Genomic DNA, 21,960 nt, shown 5'->3' with positions numbered 1-21,960 from the left:
ACAGAAAATCTCACTTTAAATCCTCACATGACCCGATCTCTCATCCTCAAATAAATATGGAGAGAATATCACATCTGGTTGGAATAGTGTTTGGTGTTAGGGGTCCGAGTGTGCTGGGGTGCTCCTCTGTGAGTGAACTCTTAAGAGCTTGGTCCTGGAGGTGGTTTAGGGTATGTGGTGTTTTTGATTTTATCTCTTCTGGCATGAGTTTAACCCCCCCCCCCCCCCCCCCCCCCCCCCCCCCCCCCCTAGAGCTGAGTAATAAGTCTCTCAGAAGATTAGTACATGCAAAGAAAATAAAGAAAACTGTTTTGATCATCACTTAAAGTTTCAGATATTTCTCAAGCAAATATGCCAATTATTTAATGTGTCCAACTTCTGAAAGGTAAGTACTCGCTGCTTCTCCTTGCCAATCATTATAATCAATTGAGAGTCTTTGGATGGTGGATTGGTTAAAAATCCTTTTAGTAGATGCTTGCTACAGGCTCCAGAATACTTTATATGAATTGGAAATTCTTCACATTTTCTTTGACATTTGTTAGACAAACAAATAATAGGGACAATCTTTGTTGAAGACCAAACTGGTCACATTCATGCGAACAGTTCCAGCTTTAAAGAGAAAGTGCTTTAAGATGTGAGGCCTTCATTAAAAACTGAAGTTGAAGAAGACGTATTTTCTTTCCAACTCGGCTTCTTCTCCCAAATTAAAAAAAAAAAAAAAAAAAAAAAACGAGACAGAAGCCCCAGAGTCTCTGCTGTTCTGCCATCTTGGTTCTTCTCAGAACACCACGCCTAATGACTCCAAAGTGTCGGGAACAAACGATGATGCAGCAGTGTACGTGAGAACACAGAAGGGACTCACGTCGCCTTCAGGCTGCGCCGTGGGAACAAACAACACGTTTCACACACACTCAATGCTCATGTAATGCACTGAGCTAATTCAGATCTAACCCTTTCGTATCCTGGCCGGGGGGACAGTTGGAAGTTCACTTTGGCCAATGCAGAAGCGTAGCTTTGCCAAATATGAGTCAGCTTTTGAATTGAAGGGAAGTCAGGTCAACCATGATGTGTGAAAACTCCTCTCAAAGACGATCACTGTCAAAATGTCACTTTCTCGGTGTTTACAATGGTCAACATTCGTTCTCCTAACACAGGACTTTGTATCGCTTAACGCTGCCAGCGTTTTGGATAGAAATCTCTTCAAAAACCTCAAGAAAAGGCCATACGGTTATCTCACAGCAGGGATTTCTTTGCAGACAATGTTCTGCTATGTGAAAGTAAATAGGCTTCTCGTGTATTGCTTCTTTTGTACACATTGTGCAGACAAGGTACAGGGAGGCCATTGTTCGCCTCCACTGCTCTGACTCAGGCAATGTGTGCAGACAGGAGGGATACGTATGAAAAGACACACAGAGTCAGCTACACAGTGGGCCAAGACAGACGGAGGTATAGATCACATCGGTACATGAATGAATCACCTTTATTGCTACTGAGCCCTAGAGAGAGAAGCTGGGAGAGCAGAGGGGGAAGAAAGCAGGGTACACTCCGCTAATTTTTTTTTCTCCCTTTCTCTGAATAGTTTCAGGCATTTTCTAAATGTTGCTTTAACGCTGCTTTTGGAGTTTTTGGAGGAGGTAAAGGGGAAGAAAAATGAGAGGCCTGTCCAGACCTAGAGAGAGAGAGAGAGAAAGAGAGAGAGAGCTAAGAGATAGCAAGATGAAGGGATAGAGAGAGACATAGACAGAGTGGGAGTCAAAGAAAGAAAGAGTGAGCAGTTTTGTTTTTCGAGACTGAGAGAAACATCAAATGTGAAAAAATGAGCCGTGTCACATTTTCAAAGTAACATTTGCTCAAATTTTAATCGTAAGTGCTTAAATGAACAAAGATAAGTTAGACATAAACCAGGAAAATCCAACACATACACAGGTTTTGAACCATGCCATTGTTAGAGAGTAAAGCAGACAAAAAAGACTTAACGGAACTTGATCATGTACATCCCAGTGTGCGTCCCTCAACAATAAAGTATGTTAACAGGGAAAGAGGAGAGATTGACAGATGTGACTGTGATGTCCTCCAACTGTTTGTAAAACTATGAAAAAGTTCCCGTGGTCCATTTATGCCTAAAGCTTTTCATAATCTAATATACACACAAGTCGTCAATTAGTGTGAAAATAATAGGAACATATTTCTGCCAGCGGGGCACGTCAAGCTGGATCTTTTTTTCTGCACTACTGCTCTGACCTGCTTGACACACGCACACACACACACACACACACACACACACACACACACACACACACACACACACACACACACACACACACACACACACACACACACACACACACACACACACACACACACACACACACACACACACACACACACACACACACACACACACACACACACACACACACACACACACACACACACACACACACACACACGTAGTGTGGGTCTAATGTTAGCCAATGAATCACAGTAGTCAAATCCAACACTTGAGTCATGAATTCACAGCACTGCTACGTGCCCAAGGGGGTACACACGCACACACACACACACACACACACATGCACGCACACATACGCACTCACTTAAATATGCTGTGGGCTATTCTAATGTGACTCTTGAGTCATGTATTCAGACAGAGGAAGTGGTCTGGCCAAAAGGCATGCTCGCCCTGGGGAGTCATTATCACTGTCTGTTTCTGTGCGCTCTCTCTCTCTCTCTCTCTCTGGATTTTACAGAACAGTATGTAAGCCTAAAAAACACATGAAAGTGAATCAAAGAATCTTCCTTTAATTATATAAGAAGTCATCTAAATAGACAACATGTCTAATTTGTTTTGTTCATTTCCCATCTTTGGGGGGAGGAAGTCATTTTCCAAGAACTGCTTTCTTTTAATTTGACAGCAGGGTCATTTCATCGTCATCAAGCAAGTCCCGCCTATCACATTCACAGTCACACTGAATATTTTGGATTATTTCTTCTGAGCTGTCATTCTTATGCTGCTCGCTGTCTGTTTTGTTACCGCTGCGTTTTCATGACTTTGACTTGACAGTTTGTGAGACAAATACGAGATGACCGGTTACAGGGTATCAGGGTTTTTTTTCTCGGTGCAAGCAATTTGCTTTTGGCTGCCTTTATTGTTTGCTTGTTAATTAAAGCAGCCACTTTATTTGACACATAGATGACAGATGGATGGCTGTTTATAGACACGGCCGAGCAGCTTTCAGCCACCAGGGTTCATAATTCGTTTGGTTTTTACCTTCTTCTTCTTTCTTTTTTTTAAATTCTTTGGAAGTTTAAGATCAATCTCTGTTCAAATATGAAAGTAGCTTCACTTGAGAGTGACAACCTCCAAAAATAAAAAATAAAAATTAATTGATGGACAATCTTGCAACACACAGAAAACATCTGTGATTGTGTCAGCTCTTTTCAATGTCAACAGTGATTCAGTTGTTGTTGTTTTTTTTCAGTATTTATTGGACAGGACAGTGTATAGAGTGGGGAATGACATGCGGGTAAGGAGCCACAGGTCAGATTCAAACCCGGGCCATCCGCTTGTAGAACCGAAATGGTGCAGAAACAAACCACGAGGCCAACTACCTGCCAGACACATTCACTTTACACAGTTGAATCTTCTTCCTGTCTTCACCAACTTCCATTCAATGCTTTTTATTTTTTTCCTCTATCAAACTTTACTGTAGAGGTGGGAAAATGATGAACGGAAGACTAAAAATGGATCACATAAACAAAAGGCAGGGAGACGCGAACACACACCTAAATAAAAACACAAGCAGATATGTGCATCAATCATTTAAGACTCAAGGATAATTAACTGAATGATGAGCTGCCATGGGATTAACTATCAACACTTACAGCTTGGCTGGTCATGTGGCCAACAGGAGCCAATGAGCCCTGAGGGAGTTTTCTCATCTGCTGCTATTGAATATTAAACAGACACTCAAACACATACACAGTTTACCTAACTGTAAGAGACAAAGAACAGAAAGGCATGGTGAGGTACAAAAAAAGGAGCATTTAAAAAGGACAAATCTTTGAGACTTATACCATCAGTGATTGCAGCGACATGAGCTCATTGGTCTCAGCTGTAAAAGGATTTGTGTAGGCGAGCTCTAAATTACAGCATTTGCTCCTTACATGTGTGGAAGGCTTCAGGAACACTAACGGCTTAAGCGCAATTATTTGAAGGGTCTAATTAGGCCATTCTTGCCCGGCTTGTCTGGCTCGTAAGTGAGCTCTTTGTGAGTAACATGAAGGATCTGTGCGTTAGTACCAAATGTCCAACAAAGCATGTCAAGAGCCATAATGGAGGTTCATTGGAGGGGCAGCTGTGTGCAAATGATGTGTTGGTCATATGTGCACGAGTTTTCAAAATAAAGGATTTTAATGGTGACAACATATTAACTGGAGTACACACACAAGGGTATTAGATCTAAAAAAAAAAAAAGGTAATTTGGTGTTGATTTTGAACAAACTGATTATACAATGACGGTGTCTAAGGGTGCACTCACACGAGGCACCGTATGGAGCTTTATGCAAGATTGCACACCTCTTCCAAGCATCCCAGGGTCAAGGAAGTGTACCGGGTTTGAACATGGATCGGAGCACTCACACTAGTCAAATGAACCAACCAGGTGAAGCGTGTTGAGGCACGGTGCAGATAGCAACCTGCGATACATGCCTTCATTCCGCTCATCAAATCAACTGAGCATGTCTAAATGACATCAGTTTTTGAGCCACAGTTGCACTCGAGGCCCTTGATTGACATGTTTTTAAAGTTTTTTGCAGTGAGCAGACTTTTTTTTTTTTTTTTTAAGACACTTTGAATTTTGATGGCTCAAATTTAATCTTCACCCTGCTGATTCATTTACAGCAAAGGCAAAGATGCTTGAATCATCACAGGGATGATGAAAGGGATGTTCAAAAGATCGGACTGAAACAGAACGATTTAAAAGAGTTTCGGATGGAAATTAAACCCCATTTTCTTGTAACGTCTCTGATACAGTCCTGTGTTTGCTTTTCATTATTTTAATCGTCTTTGAAAGGGCTGCGAGCGAGAGCAATGCGACGATCTCGTGTTGTTTAGAGCTGTACCTCCCACACTGAATCAGTCTGCGTCTAATTGAATTAAAGCTAATGAGTTTTCAGACAGCGTCATCTGGGTAATTAGTACAATGTCCTAATCAACACAACAACTATTTAAGAAGTCAGATCCTCAACTGCAGTCAATTAACATCCAGCTCTGAAACAGACAGGCATGAATGATTACTGAACTGTTTGTGTTGTTTTTGCTGTCGGTGTTAAATTCATCATTTTAACAAAGATTGATTTGTCTGTAAAAGAAAAGTTTAATCACACTGAATCTGAATTTGCTTAATTACATTGTTCTAAAGCACGTTTCTATTGTTATGACTGCTGTTGACAAATCAGCTTTCTCCTCTGCTCTTTTTTAGTGACAAGAGGAGAGAGGGAGTGAAAGACCTGTGAGAGAAGAAGAAGAAGAAGAAGAAGAAGAAAAAGAAGAAGAAGAAGAAGAAGAAGAAAAAGAAGAAGAAAACAAGGGGGAAAAAAAGAACGCAGTCACGTGGTGATGTGAATTTGCAACAACAGGCCCTCACTTCAACGAATGAACTAGGAAGTTCTTCAGCAGCATTTCATTAGGCAAACCGGGATACCACCTCAGTGGGAGCAGGGCTCCACTGAGAGGAAACCAGAAAATAGGGGGCAGAGTGACGCGCACGGTTGAAAAGTTTGGGGCAAGATGAAGAGACAGGGCTTTGGACCGCTGAGGGCCTTCCTGGTGCTGGCGGGAGTGTTGGCACTCTGTAGCGTCGCATTAGGAACCAGGAGAGGGAATGCTTCTTTGGATCAAAGGGGCCACAGACACAGACATCCAGGTATGATGAAAACAACATTTGTAATCAACATTTCTAATTTAGAACAATGACAATAAGCTTGAAATAAGAAACACAATTTCCCTTTAAATTGTACCAATGATGGACCTGTTGACTCACAGATGATTTGAGATCAGGAGGTGGTCTGGGCCCACATTGAAATCTGATTAGCCACCGCAGGGGTCAAATTCCAAAATACTGAACTAGGAATGGCTATTTGCCTTGTCAGAGGCAGGACATGTGTTAAAATCAACTACTTGGGCTATAATTGTGTACCGGCTGCTCGAAGCTTTGGTTGTCATTTCAATGTGGTACCTTTCCGTTGTGACTTTGAACACTCAGTCCTTAAGGAGTGACGCTTGGAAGATTGACGTTGCCCCACTGTTACGTTACTTTTAAAAGTTGAAACATGACATGTGAAGATGACACAAGTTAGATTCTTCAATGTAGCAGTCAAAGTAAAAACTGTGTTGAGATAGAAATAGTAAGTAAAAAGTCTGGCTCCGCCCATGTCGGCAGGTCCTTGGCATTTCCACATTTTGTCGCTCACTCTTTAAAAACGTAATAATTTCAACTCACAGCGTTATCTATCTGTACAGCTTACAAAACGGTTTGAACCAGGTTCCAAATGAATCTTGAGTGTATTTACATAATGCATTTGTTTAATCAGATTACAGATTCATCGTGTAAAGCCTTTTTAATATATGTATTAAACTGTACAGCTATTACATGATTTATTTATTTTTATTTTTATTTTTTTAAATTTCGCATGGTGTTGCCTGCCAGTTTCAAGCTCTATGAGGGGGCATTAGTGCATTTATGACAATAGAGCTTCGGTACTTGTTCTATGAAAAGTCCTACAGATGTTTACACATGGCAGCTTCTTGGTACAACCACAGACGAGCTGTGCTGCAACAAACAGAGGTTAAGTGCCTCTCCAAGAGCCACCTAAAAAACTGCTTGTTGAAGCGTGTCTTTCACACCACCCACCCACATATTCTCTGCTGGGAGTTGTGCTGGTGACCCATGATTCAGATGTGGCAATTGCTCTCCACCCACGCAGAAAAGAAAACTTGCAGTTGCCATAACTATTCATATTATTCAACACAGATTGAGCCTCGTCATTTTTGCCCAAAATAAACTGGTGTTTGGTTTGGTGTTTTTTAGGTCACCTATCGCTGCACAGACATAGACAGAGGGCAGGGAAGGAGGGACAGGTACTTCACAGGTCCAAGCGAGGATGGGTCTGGAATCAGTTCTTCGTCATTGAGGAGTACACTGGACCTGACCCGGTGCTGGTGGGCAGGGTGAGTAAAATAAAGCATGACTTCATGAAACATTAAACTAACAACTTGAAACTTCTTTTCAATCCATCAGGATGAGTATGTAGATAACAACCTTAAAATCACTTCACGCAGAGTGAGAGCAGAGTGAGAACATTTCCATTAAGATTTTGAAGAGCGTCTCCCATTTGTCAAGAAGAGAGAGATGGAAAAAAAAAGAGAGAGGTCATGTTCACAGTCAAGGCTGAAGATGATTGGTGGGACTCGTCCACAAAAACAACATCAGTCAAAGTGACCAGGGGCTTTCATAACCACCAACAAATGATGTTGACAATACGTCATATTTCATAGCCTGAGGGGCTGTAAAAGGAAGAACAAGGCTTTAATTGAATGTTGAGCATCCTTCTTTTTTTCATGGCAAGATTTTAAATCTCTTTCTTATTAGTGTTTGCCTGTCTCTCACAGCAAATGTACTATTTGTCATTGTCAGTCTTCTGGCTCCTTTAATGTGTAGGTTGGAGGAAAAGAAGCCAGCCTGTGTCTTTTTCTCTTTAGGTTTAATTTCAAACCCAGATGTTTTTAACACCCATTACATCCTGTTTTTACACGAGTATCTTTGTCATTTTCCTCCTCCAGTTTTTCTCATTCTCTTCTTCTCCCTCATTCTCTTTCAGCTACACTCAGATGTAGACTCAGGTAATGGCTACATCAAATATATCCTGTCCGGGGAAGGTGCAGGAACCATCTTTGTTATTGATGACAAGACAGGTAACATCCATGCAACAAAAACTCTGGATCGAGAAGAGCAGGCCCAGTACACTTTAACAGCTCAGGCTGTGGACAGAGACACTAATAAGCCTCTGGAGCCTCCATCAGAGTTTATAGTGAAAGTTCAAGACATCAACGACAATCCTCCTGAGTTCCTACATGGGCCGTACTATGCCAGGGTGCCTGAGATGTCCAATGTTGGTAAGTTTTATCCCATTACTAATTACTCCTATTGTCTGAATAAATTTGAATTCGAATTTTATTTATGAAATGCCAAAGAGTGAATAGAAGTGATAAATAAGATTATTGTGAGTAAAGGTAACAGCATCTATCTATCTATCTATCTGTCTGTCTGTCTATCTATCTATCCAGCTAGCTTGCTAGCTAAACTAAATATTTTACAAGTTACCATGCTAGCTAGCTAGCTCAGGTAACTTGTAAAATATTTTGTCAATCCAAGATGTAAACCATATACCGTAAATTCCGTACTATTGAGCGCACCTGGATATAAGCCGCACCGGCTAAAAATAAGTAAATAAATGTATTTGTACATATATAAGCCGCACTTGATTATAAGCCGCAGGTGTCCACGCTATAACAACAGCTATTTACACAGACGTAGGCTACCGGTAACATCCGCAAATACTGTAGCGTCCGTACGGACGTTAAAGGACGACGAGAGCGTTCAAATAATAACTTAATAACCCGATCACTGTCGGCCGTGACCACGCCGTTTACAGCGGAGAACAACACACATAACTTGCCGTAACAATCCAACTCTCTCCCCCAGCGTTCTCTCATACAGCCACTCAACACGTTCTCGCTGGTGCATTCACTGACTCTCCACATAATCGGAATTATGAACACATTATCAACTACTGACTTTACAACATGAACTGACTATACAATACGAAGCCTAGCCGACGGTGTCTGTAACACGGCTGATGAAAAAGATGACCGTAATATATTTCACAAGAAAAAGTCCATCCATTCACTGCCTCAGAATGACTTCATTACTCACTTCCTCAGTCTCTGTTGTCGCTGTCAGTGTCATCTTAACGTGCAGCAGCTCTGTTAGCTTCTTTGACAGCCAGGTCGATCGCCTTTAACTTGAAAGCTGCATCATATGTATTTCTCCGTGTGATTTCCATGATGAGGGTGCGTGCATGAAGCGCAAAATGACTGATATTAAGATCCGACGTGACGAAGTCAAAAGTTTTTTTTTTGCAGAAGCTCATTGTCCCCCATAAAAAATCCATAAATAAGCCGCACCGGAGTAGAAGCCGCAGTGCTCGAAGTGTGAGAAAAAAGTAGCGGCTTATAGTCCGGAATTTACGGTACCTCACTTCAAACTTCTGAAGAAAAGATTTTCAAATGTTGTAAATGCCCTGTTTTTCAAACTCTTGATGCAATCTGGAAACTGATCAGCAGTTCTACTAATATCACATTTAATTGGAGAACAAAAATGAAGGAAGTGTGGTTAAATTTCATCCTTTCAGTGCTGAAAAAGCTCTCCTTTACATTGTGAGTGGCGTTTGGCAACAAACTCCCTGATTGAGTTCATCGTCAGTGTTGTTTGTCTGCTAAACAGCCCTTTTCATACATTATTTATTATCTCTGAAATCTGACCACTGGAAGCGAACGAGAAGTGGGAAACAGACGCTTCCATTAGCCAGCAAAACAACCTCCAAAGAGGACCTTTTCTTTTCTTTTTTCTCTCACCCTCTTTTTTGTGAATCCCAAAGGGGGGAAATAATGACTCAACCAAAAACAAAAGCAAGGAAATATTTTTGCTCTTGTCTGGCATTGGCAACAGTTCTGACCATGTCTTTAAAGTCTTCTATCTTAGAGATTCTGATCTTGATAGATTTTTCTTTCTTTATGTGGGCTTGGAGAGTCTTCAACGCCCTAAAGGACTAACCTGGAATGAACCAAACTGGCATTGGTTCTGCCTGAAACCATGAAAGCCAGAGCAATCCTATCTGTGAATGGACTGGACCAAAGAGAAAAAGAAAAAGAAAAAAAACGTGTGAAAGAACCTCTGAATGAGTTCTGTTCAGGCTTTTCTTACCATCTGCATCTAAAGTCGAATACAGAAATCTGGCAGGGGAGGGGCCGCCATCCTCATCCTAAAAGATAGATCAAAAAGAAAGGCTGCAGTTGGACTAACAAGGACCATGTTCCTCTATGGAACGGAGAAAGTCGTGTCTTTGAAATCAGTGTTCTTGTTCATTTAATCCGCACAATTTAAGAAAGGGCCACAATGAGACCACAGTTTAATTAAACTTGATTACATTTTATTCCTAACAGATATTGTTTCATGCGGCTCACCTACAGGCAACACGAATCCTCCTAAACGAGGGCCGGTTCTATATTTAGATGTTGTTTCTGCAGACCTTACGTTACACAGCAAAGAATTTGGAAAAAAAACTCCTTCATGAAACTACAAATATACATGTGTGTTCATCTAACATGATAATGAAGGGAAAGACTTCTGCTGCTGCTGTTTTATATCAAATACTAATGATGACAGTAGAGTTGCATTTCACAGCTGAAGAAAAGAGAGTAAAGAGGTTAAAATGTATTTTGATCTGAGGAGTTAATATAATGATCAGATGGGATCTATATTGGGATTACACGGTATTTAAAACATCATGTAAAAACACTATAAAAAAGCGTTATAAATAGAATTACAGTCAGGCTGTAAGACTTGCCCTGCAGGCAGTGTAAATCAGCAACCAACAGTACTTTTCTTTTAAGTAGGTTTGATGATTAGTTGTTGAAAAATTGGTCTTAAAAGGTCAGCATAGAACTGAAGCAAAATTGTGAATATCTGAGAGAAAAAAAGAACATCTCAACAATTACACAAAGTCTATCAAGTGTGTTTCACACTTCTGCAAATGCAATTTATTTGGCCTATTTGAGAAGCTTAACTGTGGCAAGTTCAGTTAACGGAGATCTACTGGTAGTAAATTACTGTTGTGGAGAGGAAAACTCCACATTATCAAACAGCTCGGTTTCTGTGCTTGAGAAAGGATCTTTTTTTTTTCTTTTTTTGTAGGATATCCAAAGGTTTTCAAATGGTTTCATAAATCCAGGAGTTGTTGAATTTTGTCAATCCATTTGGGAAATATGTTTTATTTAAAACATGTAAATCAAGGACACTGGTGAATAGATGTCTGTGCCCGAAAATTATTAAATGTAGAGAAATGGAAGCTGAGACGAGCCTCACGGGTGCAGCTTAGCTGCAATGTCTGAGAGAAGGGCGAGTGTTTTTCTTTCCCTCTGCCCATGCTGCCTGTGCAGGCAGCTGAATCGAACACACTCTGCAACAACTGTGTCAAACTTTTATTGAACCGAATCACTGAGAGTCATCTTCTGACTTGTCTGTCATGTCTGTCCTCCAGGTACGTCAGTGATGCAGGTGACAGCAACAGATGCTGATGACCCGACCTATGGCAACAGTGCCAGGCTGGTGTACAGCATCCTGCAAGGTCAACCATACTTCTCTGTGGAGTCGCAAACAGGTGAGGCTGCATACTGAACCCTGCACCACTACAAATACAGTTCTAAAGCCTGACGTATGCAGTGTCTCCCATAGATATGAACAAAAAACAGGCATGGTTGCAAGAATGTTACATGCAATACAACAGGACCAGGTACCTATCAATATCTACGTATATGTTTGATCACTCTAACAGAGACAAGTTTCAGTACCTTTAACATCAGAGGGCCAAATATTCCAATTGGATTCACTGTAGCTCAAAATCCATTATAATTATTACAATTTAATTGCTTGGTATATATTTTAAGGCATCAGCTTTTTAGAGAAGGTTGTTGTGCATGTCTGCAGTATAATTACTAAAATATCTTATAAAACATATTTAAAAAACATTTATTTTGAAGTGTGTATTTAGCCGCCTGCACTTTTTAAATAGTAAAGATTGGTTGCCAGTAACAGCCACCAGAGGCCAGGAATTGGATGACACTGTCTCAAAAAGGTCACCATTGGCAGCCTGTCCCCAGTCTGTGTGGAGCCTGTTTTTAACCAAAATGTCAGCGATGATTACATATTCATTAATAATAAAATGACAACTGCTAGGTTTGACCAGTGAACAGATCAGGCCACCAATATGTTCATACTTTAAACTTAACGCAGTAATCTACTTTGTCAAATACCTTTAATTAATATTTTTAAAAATCAGCAGTTATTATAATAAAGTCAAATGCATTTTTATACAGCATTTTATGTAGCATGTGTATCCTAACTTTATAGGCAACACATTTTTACAGTCGACCACTCTTAATGTAAAAAGCTAAAAACTGCCTCCTGCAGGGATCGCGTTACAGCCCGTCCTTTCCACTGAAAATCTGTGAGGAAAAGAAGGCAGTGATTTTAAAAGACGTCCCCAGAGGACATTCAGCCTGGTCTCTGCAAAGCCCTGGCCTAATATTTGGGTTTGCATTAAATGAAGAAATTGGATGTAAGAAGAGAGGTTCGGGGGACACACAGAGCTATGTTGGGTCAGGCAGGGTGAAGATGAGGAGAAAGAGGCAGGTTAGGGCAGGGATGGAGAGTGAGAAATTGGTTTAGAGAGAGTGAGTCCATGGAGAGGGAGAGAGAGAGAGAGAGAGAGAGAGAGAGAGAGAGAGAGAGAGAGAGAGAGAGAGAGAGAGAGAGAGAGAGAGAGAGAGAGAGAGAGAGAGAGAGAGAGAGAGAGAGAGAGAGAGAGAGAGAGAGAGAGAGAGAGAGAGAGAGAGAGAGAGTAGTTTGGGTACACAGAGAGAGAGAGAGAGATTTGGACTGAGCAAATCTGGCTAATCAAACCAGTGTTGGGTATTTGACTGGCTCAAATCCATAGCTCACATTTCTAATTGGTTTGGAGATTATCAGCTTTTCCTGCTGTCACACACACACATGCACACACACTTGGCATAATATGACAGCAGAAAGCCTCAACTCCCAGACACATGGCGAAAGAAGGGAGGGGATGGAAAGAGAGCAGCCGGCGATGAATTAAACAGATAGGAGAGATTACCAGGGCTTGGAATAGAGAAAAGTAAGACTTCACACGTTTTAAGATGAAATAGTTTTTTTTTCAGATGAAACAAACTGATGTTGTGTTTGGAAAAAAAGAAAAAAATAATAATCACATTGTTGGTTTTTGCTGAGCTCCAAGTTTTTCAACTAAGAGTTTTAAAAATATTGCCACCTTTTTATGTTTTTTTTTTTAGACTGCTTTTGAATGACAAGTTCTTTTACTTATTTGTAATAAAACACAAGATGCTTGTATCCAAAAGACATGTGGTGTCTCTCATATCGAAACCTCTAAATCTGTCTTGTTAGGTATAATTCGTACCGCCCTGCCAAATATGGACCGCGAGGCTCGCCAGGAGTACGATGTCGTCATCCAGGCCAAAGACATGGGTGGTCACATGGGCGGACTGTCCGGGACCACCGAGGTTAAAATCACGCTGACAGATGTCAACGACAACCCTCCTAAGTTCCCACAGAGTGAGTAGAAACACGAAGTGACCCATTGATCATCCGCCATACTAAAGCCCTGTATATGTCCTTCCATCCCACAGTCTCATTTACTTTCCTGCAGAACATACATGAACACTTAGATGACGCGTGTGTGTGCACATGTTAGTGCATGTACTCTGTGCATACGTGTGTGTATGCATATAAAACAGAAAACATGTCACCAGCTAGCAAGAAAGAAAGAAAGTTAGTGACGTTCTGTCTGTGCGTCGTGCTTATGTTTGTTGAATTGTTGATTTGCTTAGCAACAAAAAGTGGTGAAATATATATAGCCTGCATTTGTCAAGCGCTTTAGATTTGATGTGAATTGAGAAAGCATATAGGAACATTTTACACTGCTGTGTGTGAACTTCTTCTTTGTTGTAGGACTACATATGAAGCACAATCAAAAAATGTCTAATCTGCAATCCAGTTAAAAAAAAAAAAAAGTCAGTTTGGACTGTTGCAGATGGGAAAATGTGGCCTTTTTTTAAAGTTGCGTTTGCTACAGTATATGGAAAATGAAATCAGGAGAAGGTGGATTTTTCAAGGTTTTAGACACAAAATCATATGAGGCTATTTTCAAACCCAAGTAAATGGTATCACATTTTTAACATGAGGAGATAGACTTGTTGGGTGGCAAATGTACCAAAGATTAAGTCTTATTGGTTCAGAAATAAGAAACAGGAACAATCTCAACCTGCAGATATTTGCGCCACTGACTGTTTTTCTGTCAGTCTGTCAAGAGTCCAACACTCCACAGCTCTCTGTTTGTCTGTCTTTTCTTTCACCCTGTCCTGGAGTTTCTTCCTGCCTCTCTGTTCTGCTTTTTTTCTTCTCCCCCCTTGTTCCATGTTCTCTCTCCCCCTCCCGTCCTGCAGCTCTGAGTAAAGCGACTCCTGGCAGAGATTCAGCCTAGTAGCTGCAGGAAAGGATGGAGAAGAGCAGAGAAGTGGGCTCAGGATTTTAGCCTGTGGAGAAGCTGAATAGGCGAGAAAAGAGAGAGAGACACGAGCGGTAGCAGCGAGGGGAGGTAATGTAAAAGACAGAGAGATGCAGGGAGAGGAGAAAAAAAAAAAAGCGGCTGTCAAAACCATCACTCCAGTTCATGTTTTTTTCCAACAATTTGACAGCGTTTCGCGATGCAAAGCTAAAGTCCAATTCAGTAGGCCATGACACACTGACAACAGTTTGAGAGACTTTTACATAGTTTTATTCGCGAGCACGTCCGTCTGAAAAAAAAAGGGAAGTGTTTCTAGAATGTATGACATTTACATTTGGAAGGTTCATTCCGGAAATATCCGCATTGTTTCAAAGCGTCTCCACAATGCTGGATCGCAGACAGGGTTGTCGTTGACTCAGAACCACATGTACAATTGAATTAAATCCAGAACAGTTTAGCCATAAATAATGACTTTATAAACGCAATGATGGCGAGGTTTATTGACGCTCTCAGAGGATTCCTTTGAGTTTGTTCCTCCATCGTGTGAAAGTAAAGCTTGTTGGTTTGTTGGTCTGCTGCATCACACTGACAAGTGTTTTTAATCATCTTTCACTTCCGGATGTTGGTAGGAGGGGGGGGGATTAAAAAAAGAACAAAAAAACATTGGAAATACCGATCCACAGAGTGGGTAAACAAAGACAAGACCACGATGTTGAAATCATGGATGAGGGCTGCATCTGTAACAACAGACCCGCTTAAGACATCATAAACTTCTCCGGTAACAATGCGAGTGGATGGGGTGAAAGGACATCAGGGGCTGGAGGGAGCGTGGGAATGAAAGTAGCAGGAAGACGAGAGGGAGGAATATAAGGAGAATCATGCGTGTTATTCCCTCCATGTGTTTGGGATACGAAAAACATCGCCCTTCCAATATCACATGAAGGAATCTCCATTGACATTGGAACCTGGTGGCCTTGTGGCTGGGTTGTTTCCTGTACACATTTCAACACGTGTTGTTGTTGTTGTTGTGATTTGCTGAACAGATGAGACACTGAGGATGATCAACTTCAGGGAGAATGATCGAACATGTGTCGAGGAGATGTTACTGAACGGGTTGGTGCTGATGGGTAGTCCTCGAGGAAATGGAACGCATGGTGTATTCATCAGTTCTGTTCATGTCACACACACAGTTATAATCCATAATGTATTAAACAATTGGACTGAAATCGTTGACTTGAATGAGTTCAGTCAATATTGGGGGGAACATGTAATTATAGCTTGTATAATGCAAACTGAATTACTGTGTTCAATGCATTATTTAAATGTCATCCACTTAAGACAAACATTACCTTCCCCACACACACACCCATTGGAACACTATATACTGTATGAAATACAACCTGAGAAAACAAGGAGAAAACACAGGCTTTATGACCAAACGTTATCGACCATAAGTGTTAGCAAAGGACCGCCGTGAAACACTCTGAAATATCAGCTGTGAAATCCCTGGCAGTTTGCATCTGTGCTACAAGATGGCACGCGGAAAAGCAATATGTTGTGGTGGTGAGTACCCTTGTTATAGAAGAAAAAAAAAAAAAAAAACCCGAAAAAAGACAGAAAGTGGAAGCGGTACAAACACCTGCAAGAAACGTCTCCCAGATGGTGTGAATGAGGACGGTGATTACTTATTTAGTAGCTGGTCAGAGTGAGGGAGAGAGATAGAGCAGAGAGGTAAAGGGGAAGGAGAGAGAAAATGGGATATGAGATAAGCAAGTCAAGACAGAAAATGAAGAGGAAAAATAGACTAAACTAAAACAGATACACACAGAGAGAGAGAGAGAGAGAGAAAGAGAGAAAGAGAGAGAGAGCGATCACAATGAACGAGATAAAACCAAACAGAAAAAGACATCACGCAGCGTGAATCCCTGTCATATCATCCAGCAGCTTTCCAATTTTCATTCTTGCTGTTCTTGTGTTTCTTTTTTTTTCTTTCACTCCAAGACTTGATCGCTCTGACTTCATGTGCTCCCTAGTACCCCCCCCCCTCCACACACACACACACACACACACACACACACACACACGCACACACACACACTGAATTTCACCACCACACAGACACGCAGGAGGAGCAGTGAAAGAAAAGGCTAATAACCAAAAAAAAAAAAAAAAAGTTTCTGTAACTTGCTGTGATTTCAGCACTCACTTGATTGACTTGAAAGAGGTTGCTTAGTTAAATACTGTTAATATAGCATGTCAGCAGCCAAAGAACTGAAGCTGTTCACATCAAAGCAGGTAATAGAAGACAGCTGAAGCTGTGAAAGGTGATCTCTAGTACTCGTACATGCAGGATTCTATTTGCACATATCATTTGCCTCCAGTGTCTTCTAGCATGTCTATTCTCATCTCCGAGGGGAAAAAAAAAAAATCCCTGACATGACTTGAGAAGATGTATTACCACTCCAAAGGTAAATCAACATCACTGCAGGGATGTTAAATCCATCGTCACACTTTGATGTGAAGCGTCTCCTCGACGATTAGGTAAAAATAGGAGTAAGGTGTGGAAAATGTATCAAAAGCAAGGCAACATGTACCTACCCAGCTCACACTGTATCTTTTAAAGGTTTACGTGGAGAATTTTTCAGCCTTTATTTAGAGACTGGACAATGCAAAGGGTTAGAAATCCGGGAGAGACAGAGAGTGGGGAATGACATGCAGGTAAGGAGTGCATCTGCCTGGAGGACCGAAGCCTCCGCACATGGGCCAGCTCACCAACCACCAGGGTGGATGCACCCGAATACAAACTGTGTTTATCAAAAATGTTCTTTATGAATATTGTTCCGCCATAGTCGAATGAACACACACCACGGAGACGCACAAATCATGGATAACCGACTCTTTAGTAACACTCAGTATATACTTGTCATTTTAATAAATACAATGAAGTTTGTTTTGGAATGAAAATAGCCTCTTAGAAAGAGAGCCAAACTACACTGAGATGAAAACGAGGCATCGATCTCTGTTGACCGGTCTCTAAACTTATTAAACCATGTTCAATTAAAAAAAAAAAAAAACCTTTTGCGACGTTGTCAACATGATACCACATGACAGTCATCAGTGTGTGGAGTCGGGAATTATAAAATGCCCCCTTTATGAGTGATGCCAGAGATTTTTGTTGGTTACATGGGTTGTGTAACTGACGCTCTTTATTGATATGAAACCATGCTGCATCTGGGTGAATCCAAACTGGGATGCTACCGATGTGGGAATATAAACGCTATGAATAACTCTCTCATATCCTTAAACTCACTTTGTAAAAGTCCCTGATAATGAAATTGGCAAAGAGTTTACAAAAGACAACAAGAGCACGGCTGATTGAAGGAAATACCTTCCTCTTAACTCCACTGTGGTCCTTGAATGTTGACGTGTATTTCCTGTACGTGCTGTGCCTCATTTTAGTTCGCAGCTAGGAATGCCAGACTGCCTGTGTGTTCTCTCGTACAATGTTTAACTCAGCTGCCAGAAGCCATTGAAGTTAAGCTACTTAGGGGGGGGAAGAAGGCAAGAATAGGACGACAGGAGAGGAGAGGGAGGAAAAGGGCAAAGGGAGGGCAGGGACAAAATTAGCTCCTTTTTTCTTTTCTTTTTTTAAACCAGAACAGGACTAGAGGAGAGAAAGACGGATGGAGAAAGAGGTAGAGAGTTGAAGGAGGAGAGAGAGGATTGAGAGACAGGGAGCGGGGATGGGAGGAGAGGGGAGGTGAGGAGTGAATGAGACGAAGCAAATGATGAGAGATGGAAAGGGAGGGAAAAGTCAAACGGCAGGAAGGGACGTTTGAAAAGCAGAAGAAGGGTGGAGGTGATGTGTCGGTAAAAGTCGGCGATCTCGACTAATTAATTCCATTTTAACTCGTATTTTCAAAAGTTACAGGACCAAACTGTATTTCCTGATTCAATGTATTGCTCTACCTGATAAGCATGTTAATGACAAACCAGCAATCCCTCGATGCCTGTTGTCGCAAATTTGCATCAAACCTCTTCCACTCCAAATGCAGCCAAAATAGCGTCCGTATTCCTCCACTGCCAGTTGATGCACTTTCAGTACACACCTAGGAAACTTTTTCAAGCATTAGATTGTCATAGGACCAGTCGGAGACAGAAGTACGTGCTATTTTTATGTAATTTCTATTTATGTGCTGTTTTCAAATAAACGTTCTCAACTTAATTTAGCGTCTACTTGAAAGCTGAATCACACGTATAAAAAAATAAAATAAAAAAAAAGTTGTAATATTTGGAAACAAATTCAGGCGTCAAGGGGTTAAATGATGAGTCCAATTGGTGCTCCAACTGTAGGAGCAGGAAAAAGGTGAGAAAGCGAGGAGAGGTTGAGGAAGGAATAACAAGACTAGAGAGAGAAAAAAGATGGTGGAGGAAAAGATAAAAAGATGTGAGGTGAGAGGAGAGAGTAAGACTTTAAGACGAGAGCAGCGACAGAATAGAGAGGAGATGCAGCGGAGAGAAAACATCCGGGGAGGAGAGGGGTGGAAAGAATACTTGAGGGAGGTAAAAGAATAAAAGAGTGGAGAGTGCAGACATATGGTCCTACTGCTCTCGTTCTGCAGGCCAGGTGTCTGCTCCTTCAGACACACACACACACACACATACCTGACACTATGGAGGATATTAATATCCTTTGGGCCATATGAAACAGATGGTATAGTCCGTGTTGGTCCCCCCCCCCCCTGCCCTCCAAAAATGACCCTGCCTCAGATAGTAAACACAGTGGCAGACAGCCAAGATGTCTCCAAAGACTCTAAAGAGTGTTGAATACTAAAGCAGGTAGTGACCAGAAGTTGACATTAAAAAAAAAAAACAGTGAAGTAAATGTCCTGCTTTTATTTTTTCTCTCCTAGGTGTTTACCCCATGTCTGTATCAGAGGATAAAGTGCCGGGAGAGGAGGTGGGCCGCCTGAAGGCCAAAGACCCAGACCTCGGGGACAACGGACTGGTGAACTACCGCTTAGTGGACGGAGACGGGATGAACATGTTTGAGCTGAGCACCGACTCCGAGACCAGAGAGGCTGTCATTAAAGTGAAGAAGGTAGGCAACCAAAGACGAGCCAATAAGCGCTTTCATTTGTTCCCCGCGAACAGCGTGAATACGACCGCTCAGCGCTCTCTACGAGCTACAAAGCAACGAGCGTTCCTTTTAAACCGAGTCTGGCTTCCTGATCAACTTCTAGCCACGATTCATTCTTTACGCTTCGTTTTTGGCCTGGACCACTTTCTGAGGAAAATGTTTGGCTCTTCGGTTTCTAAAATCTCATTCACGTTCATCGACTCGTTGCTCACTGTGTCTGCCTGTTGTTTGCTCATGAGCAGGCAGTATACAGGAGAGTTGGACACAATATTGATACAGCAGCATATATCGTCATCCTGACTGTTTTACATCTATCAAATCAAATGCAGTATTCAAACTTAAAAAATAAAACACCTAGCTAAATATGGATTTCTCGTCCCAATGAACTATTTCCTGGCTCAACACGATGGTGCGTGTGACATGAGTGAGGTGGACATGACGAAGATCAATTTGCCTATGAAGAAATAGTGAGAAGAAGTTAAAGGATGAACCTTGATAAGAGGTGGACTGACTCCAAATTGCCGTGAATAAACGCAATAATCCTGCCTTTTTTTCCCCCCTTTTTTTTTTTTTAAAGGGAATTGTATCTTCTTCACTTGATCGGATATTGTGACTTTATGACTTTTTTCAACTAAATGACTCACTGAGAGCCTTCGTATCATGCTGTAATATGACCCTTTTTCCGAGCCATGTGTAACTGATGCATTGGAGTTCACACTGTAAAACAGATGTGAGGTTAAATGTATCCAAGCCCAACTTTGAGAGTGGTTTGAGTCAACAGATCTCACGGGGTCCTGGTGGTTGTTGGCACCAGTATTTAGAGCCGTCCAGACGCTTTTATACGAGGGAGACAAGTAAACAACTTCCAAGTTGTCGTTCAGAGCTGAAAGCACGTAAGATCTGAAAATGTTAGAGGAGGATTAAACAATACAGATGGTGGCATGGTCACGAAATTGCAGCCATTTGTAGCATTTTAGCATTATGGAACATTTGATCAGCTTATAGGATAAGGATGAGAATAATAGGATAAGTTTTGTAACTGTGGTTCAGAATGACTTAGTTGACAGTTGCTGCCTGAACAGACAGATCTTGTGGAAAGAAATGTGTCATCGACTTTTTTATTTCATTAACCAGCCCAGAATTGTAGTGCAGACTGCACTTTTTCTTCAGACAGCAGCGGTTTAGTGAGCGTCTGAGCCAGCCCACATTACACTCACTGTGTGCCATTGTTTTGTTTTTTTTGTGTGCTGGAAAGAAAAATAAGGACAAAAGGGAGGATTGAAAAGTATGGAGCGAAGGGGAGGTTCTGTCGTGTTCCTCTTCACTGTTTCGTATTCGTGTGTCATATGAACGCTGACTTCTATGGGTGCCTGGTGTGTGTGTGTGTGTGTGTGTGTGTGTGTGTGAGTGAGAGTGCATTAACTTTCATGCTTCCCTGAGCCCAAGAGCTCATCTTCTGTACTGTGACTGTAACCCACGAGAACACACACACACACACACACACACACACACACACACACACACACACACACACACACACACACACACACACACACACACACACACACACACACACACACACACACACACACACACACACACACACACACACACACACACACACACACACACACACACACACACACACACACACACACACACACACACACACTTTAGCTATAACTGTCAGACATCCAGCTAGGCATACACAATTACTTTTCTCCACCCCTCTCTCCTCTCTCTGTCCACTCATGTACGCACACACACACACACACTACCTCTGTCAAAATCACAAAAACTCCTTTATTTTCCTTCTCTCTTTTCTCACACACACACACACACAGTATTGCAGTGTATGGTTGGCTGCAGGTCAGAATTATGAACTGAATCTCTCAGTGAGCTGTGGTAGCCTCTCTCTTCCTCTCAGGGTGTCCGACCTCTTGATCCCTCAGTTAAAATCCAAATTATTTACAGGCAAGTTGTCAGTGTGTGTGAGTCAAGGTGGTGTGAGGGTATCAAAAAGTAGTGTTAACCAAAAAAACACTCTCCAAAAAGGCGCATTTATCCACAAGGAAAAAAGTGTGAGGGTTTTTCAGACATTCCCACAGAATCGCACGAAGGCAATCATTTAACAAAATCCTCTTTGCTAAAAGACTTGGCGCTAATGTGTGTAATTATCGGAGTGACGATGTTCGCGCAACGCTGCATTTCCTCTCTAGACTGCGATGATGTTGCTCAAAACAGCAGCCAGCTTTTACCCACAGTGTCTTTTTTTTTTTTTTTTTTTTTTTCCTGATGCTGTGGGAAAATCTCTCTCGGAATCAATCGATACAAGTCTGTTTCATGCTTTTTCTCACAACTGCCTGCATGAGTGATTT

At 41.5% G+C, this 21,960-nt stretch overlaps 1 protein-coding gene across 4 annotated transcripts in view; it reads left to right on the top strand.

Annotated features, from left to right (window-relative positions):
- cdh11 (cadherin 11, type 2, OB-cadherin (osteoblast)) overlaps positions 1 to 21,960 on the top strand; it is a 91,363-nt gene that overhangs the window by 54,335 nt on the left and 15,068 nt on the right. For all 4 annotated transcript variants that reach the window (XM_079363498.1, XM_079363500.1, XM_079363497.1 and 1 more), the window contains exons 3-8: positions 5,484 to 5,927; positions 7,092 to 7,231; positions 7,882 to 8,176; positions 11,383 to 11,502; positions 13,323 to 13,490; positions 19,356 to 19,543. In XM_079363498.1, the coding sequence (XP_079219624.1) occupies positions 5,792 to 5,927; positions 7,092 to 7,231; positions 7,882 to 8,176; positions 11,383 to 11,502; positions 13,323 to 13,490; positions 19,356 to 19,543 (1,047 nt within the window). In that variant the 5' untranslated portion in view covers positions 5,484 to 5,791. The remainder of the gene's footprint in view (positions 1 to 5,483; positions 5,928 to 7,091; positions 7,232 to 7,881; positions 8,177 to 11,382; positions 11,503 to 13,322; positions 13,491 to 19,355; positions 19,544 to 21,960) is intronic.

Source organism: Symphodus melops, assembly GCF_947650265.1.
Source record: "Symphodus melops genome assembly, chromosome: 15".
NCBI lineage: Eukaryota > Metazoa > Chordata > Actinopteri > Labriformes > Labridae > Symphodus > Symphodus melops.
Note: the sequence above shows the minus strand (reverse complement) of the source record. Positions and strands in the feature narration are given on the sequence as shown.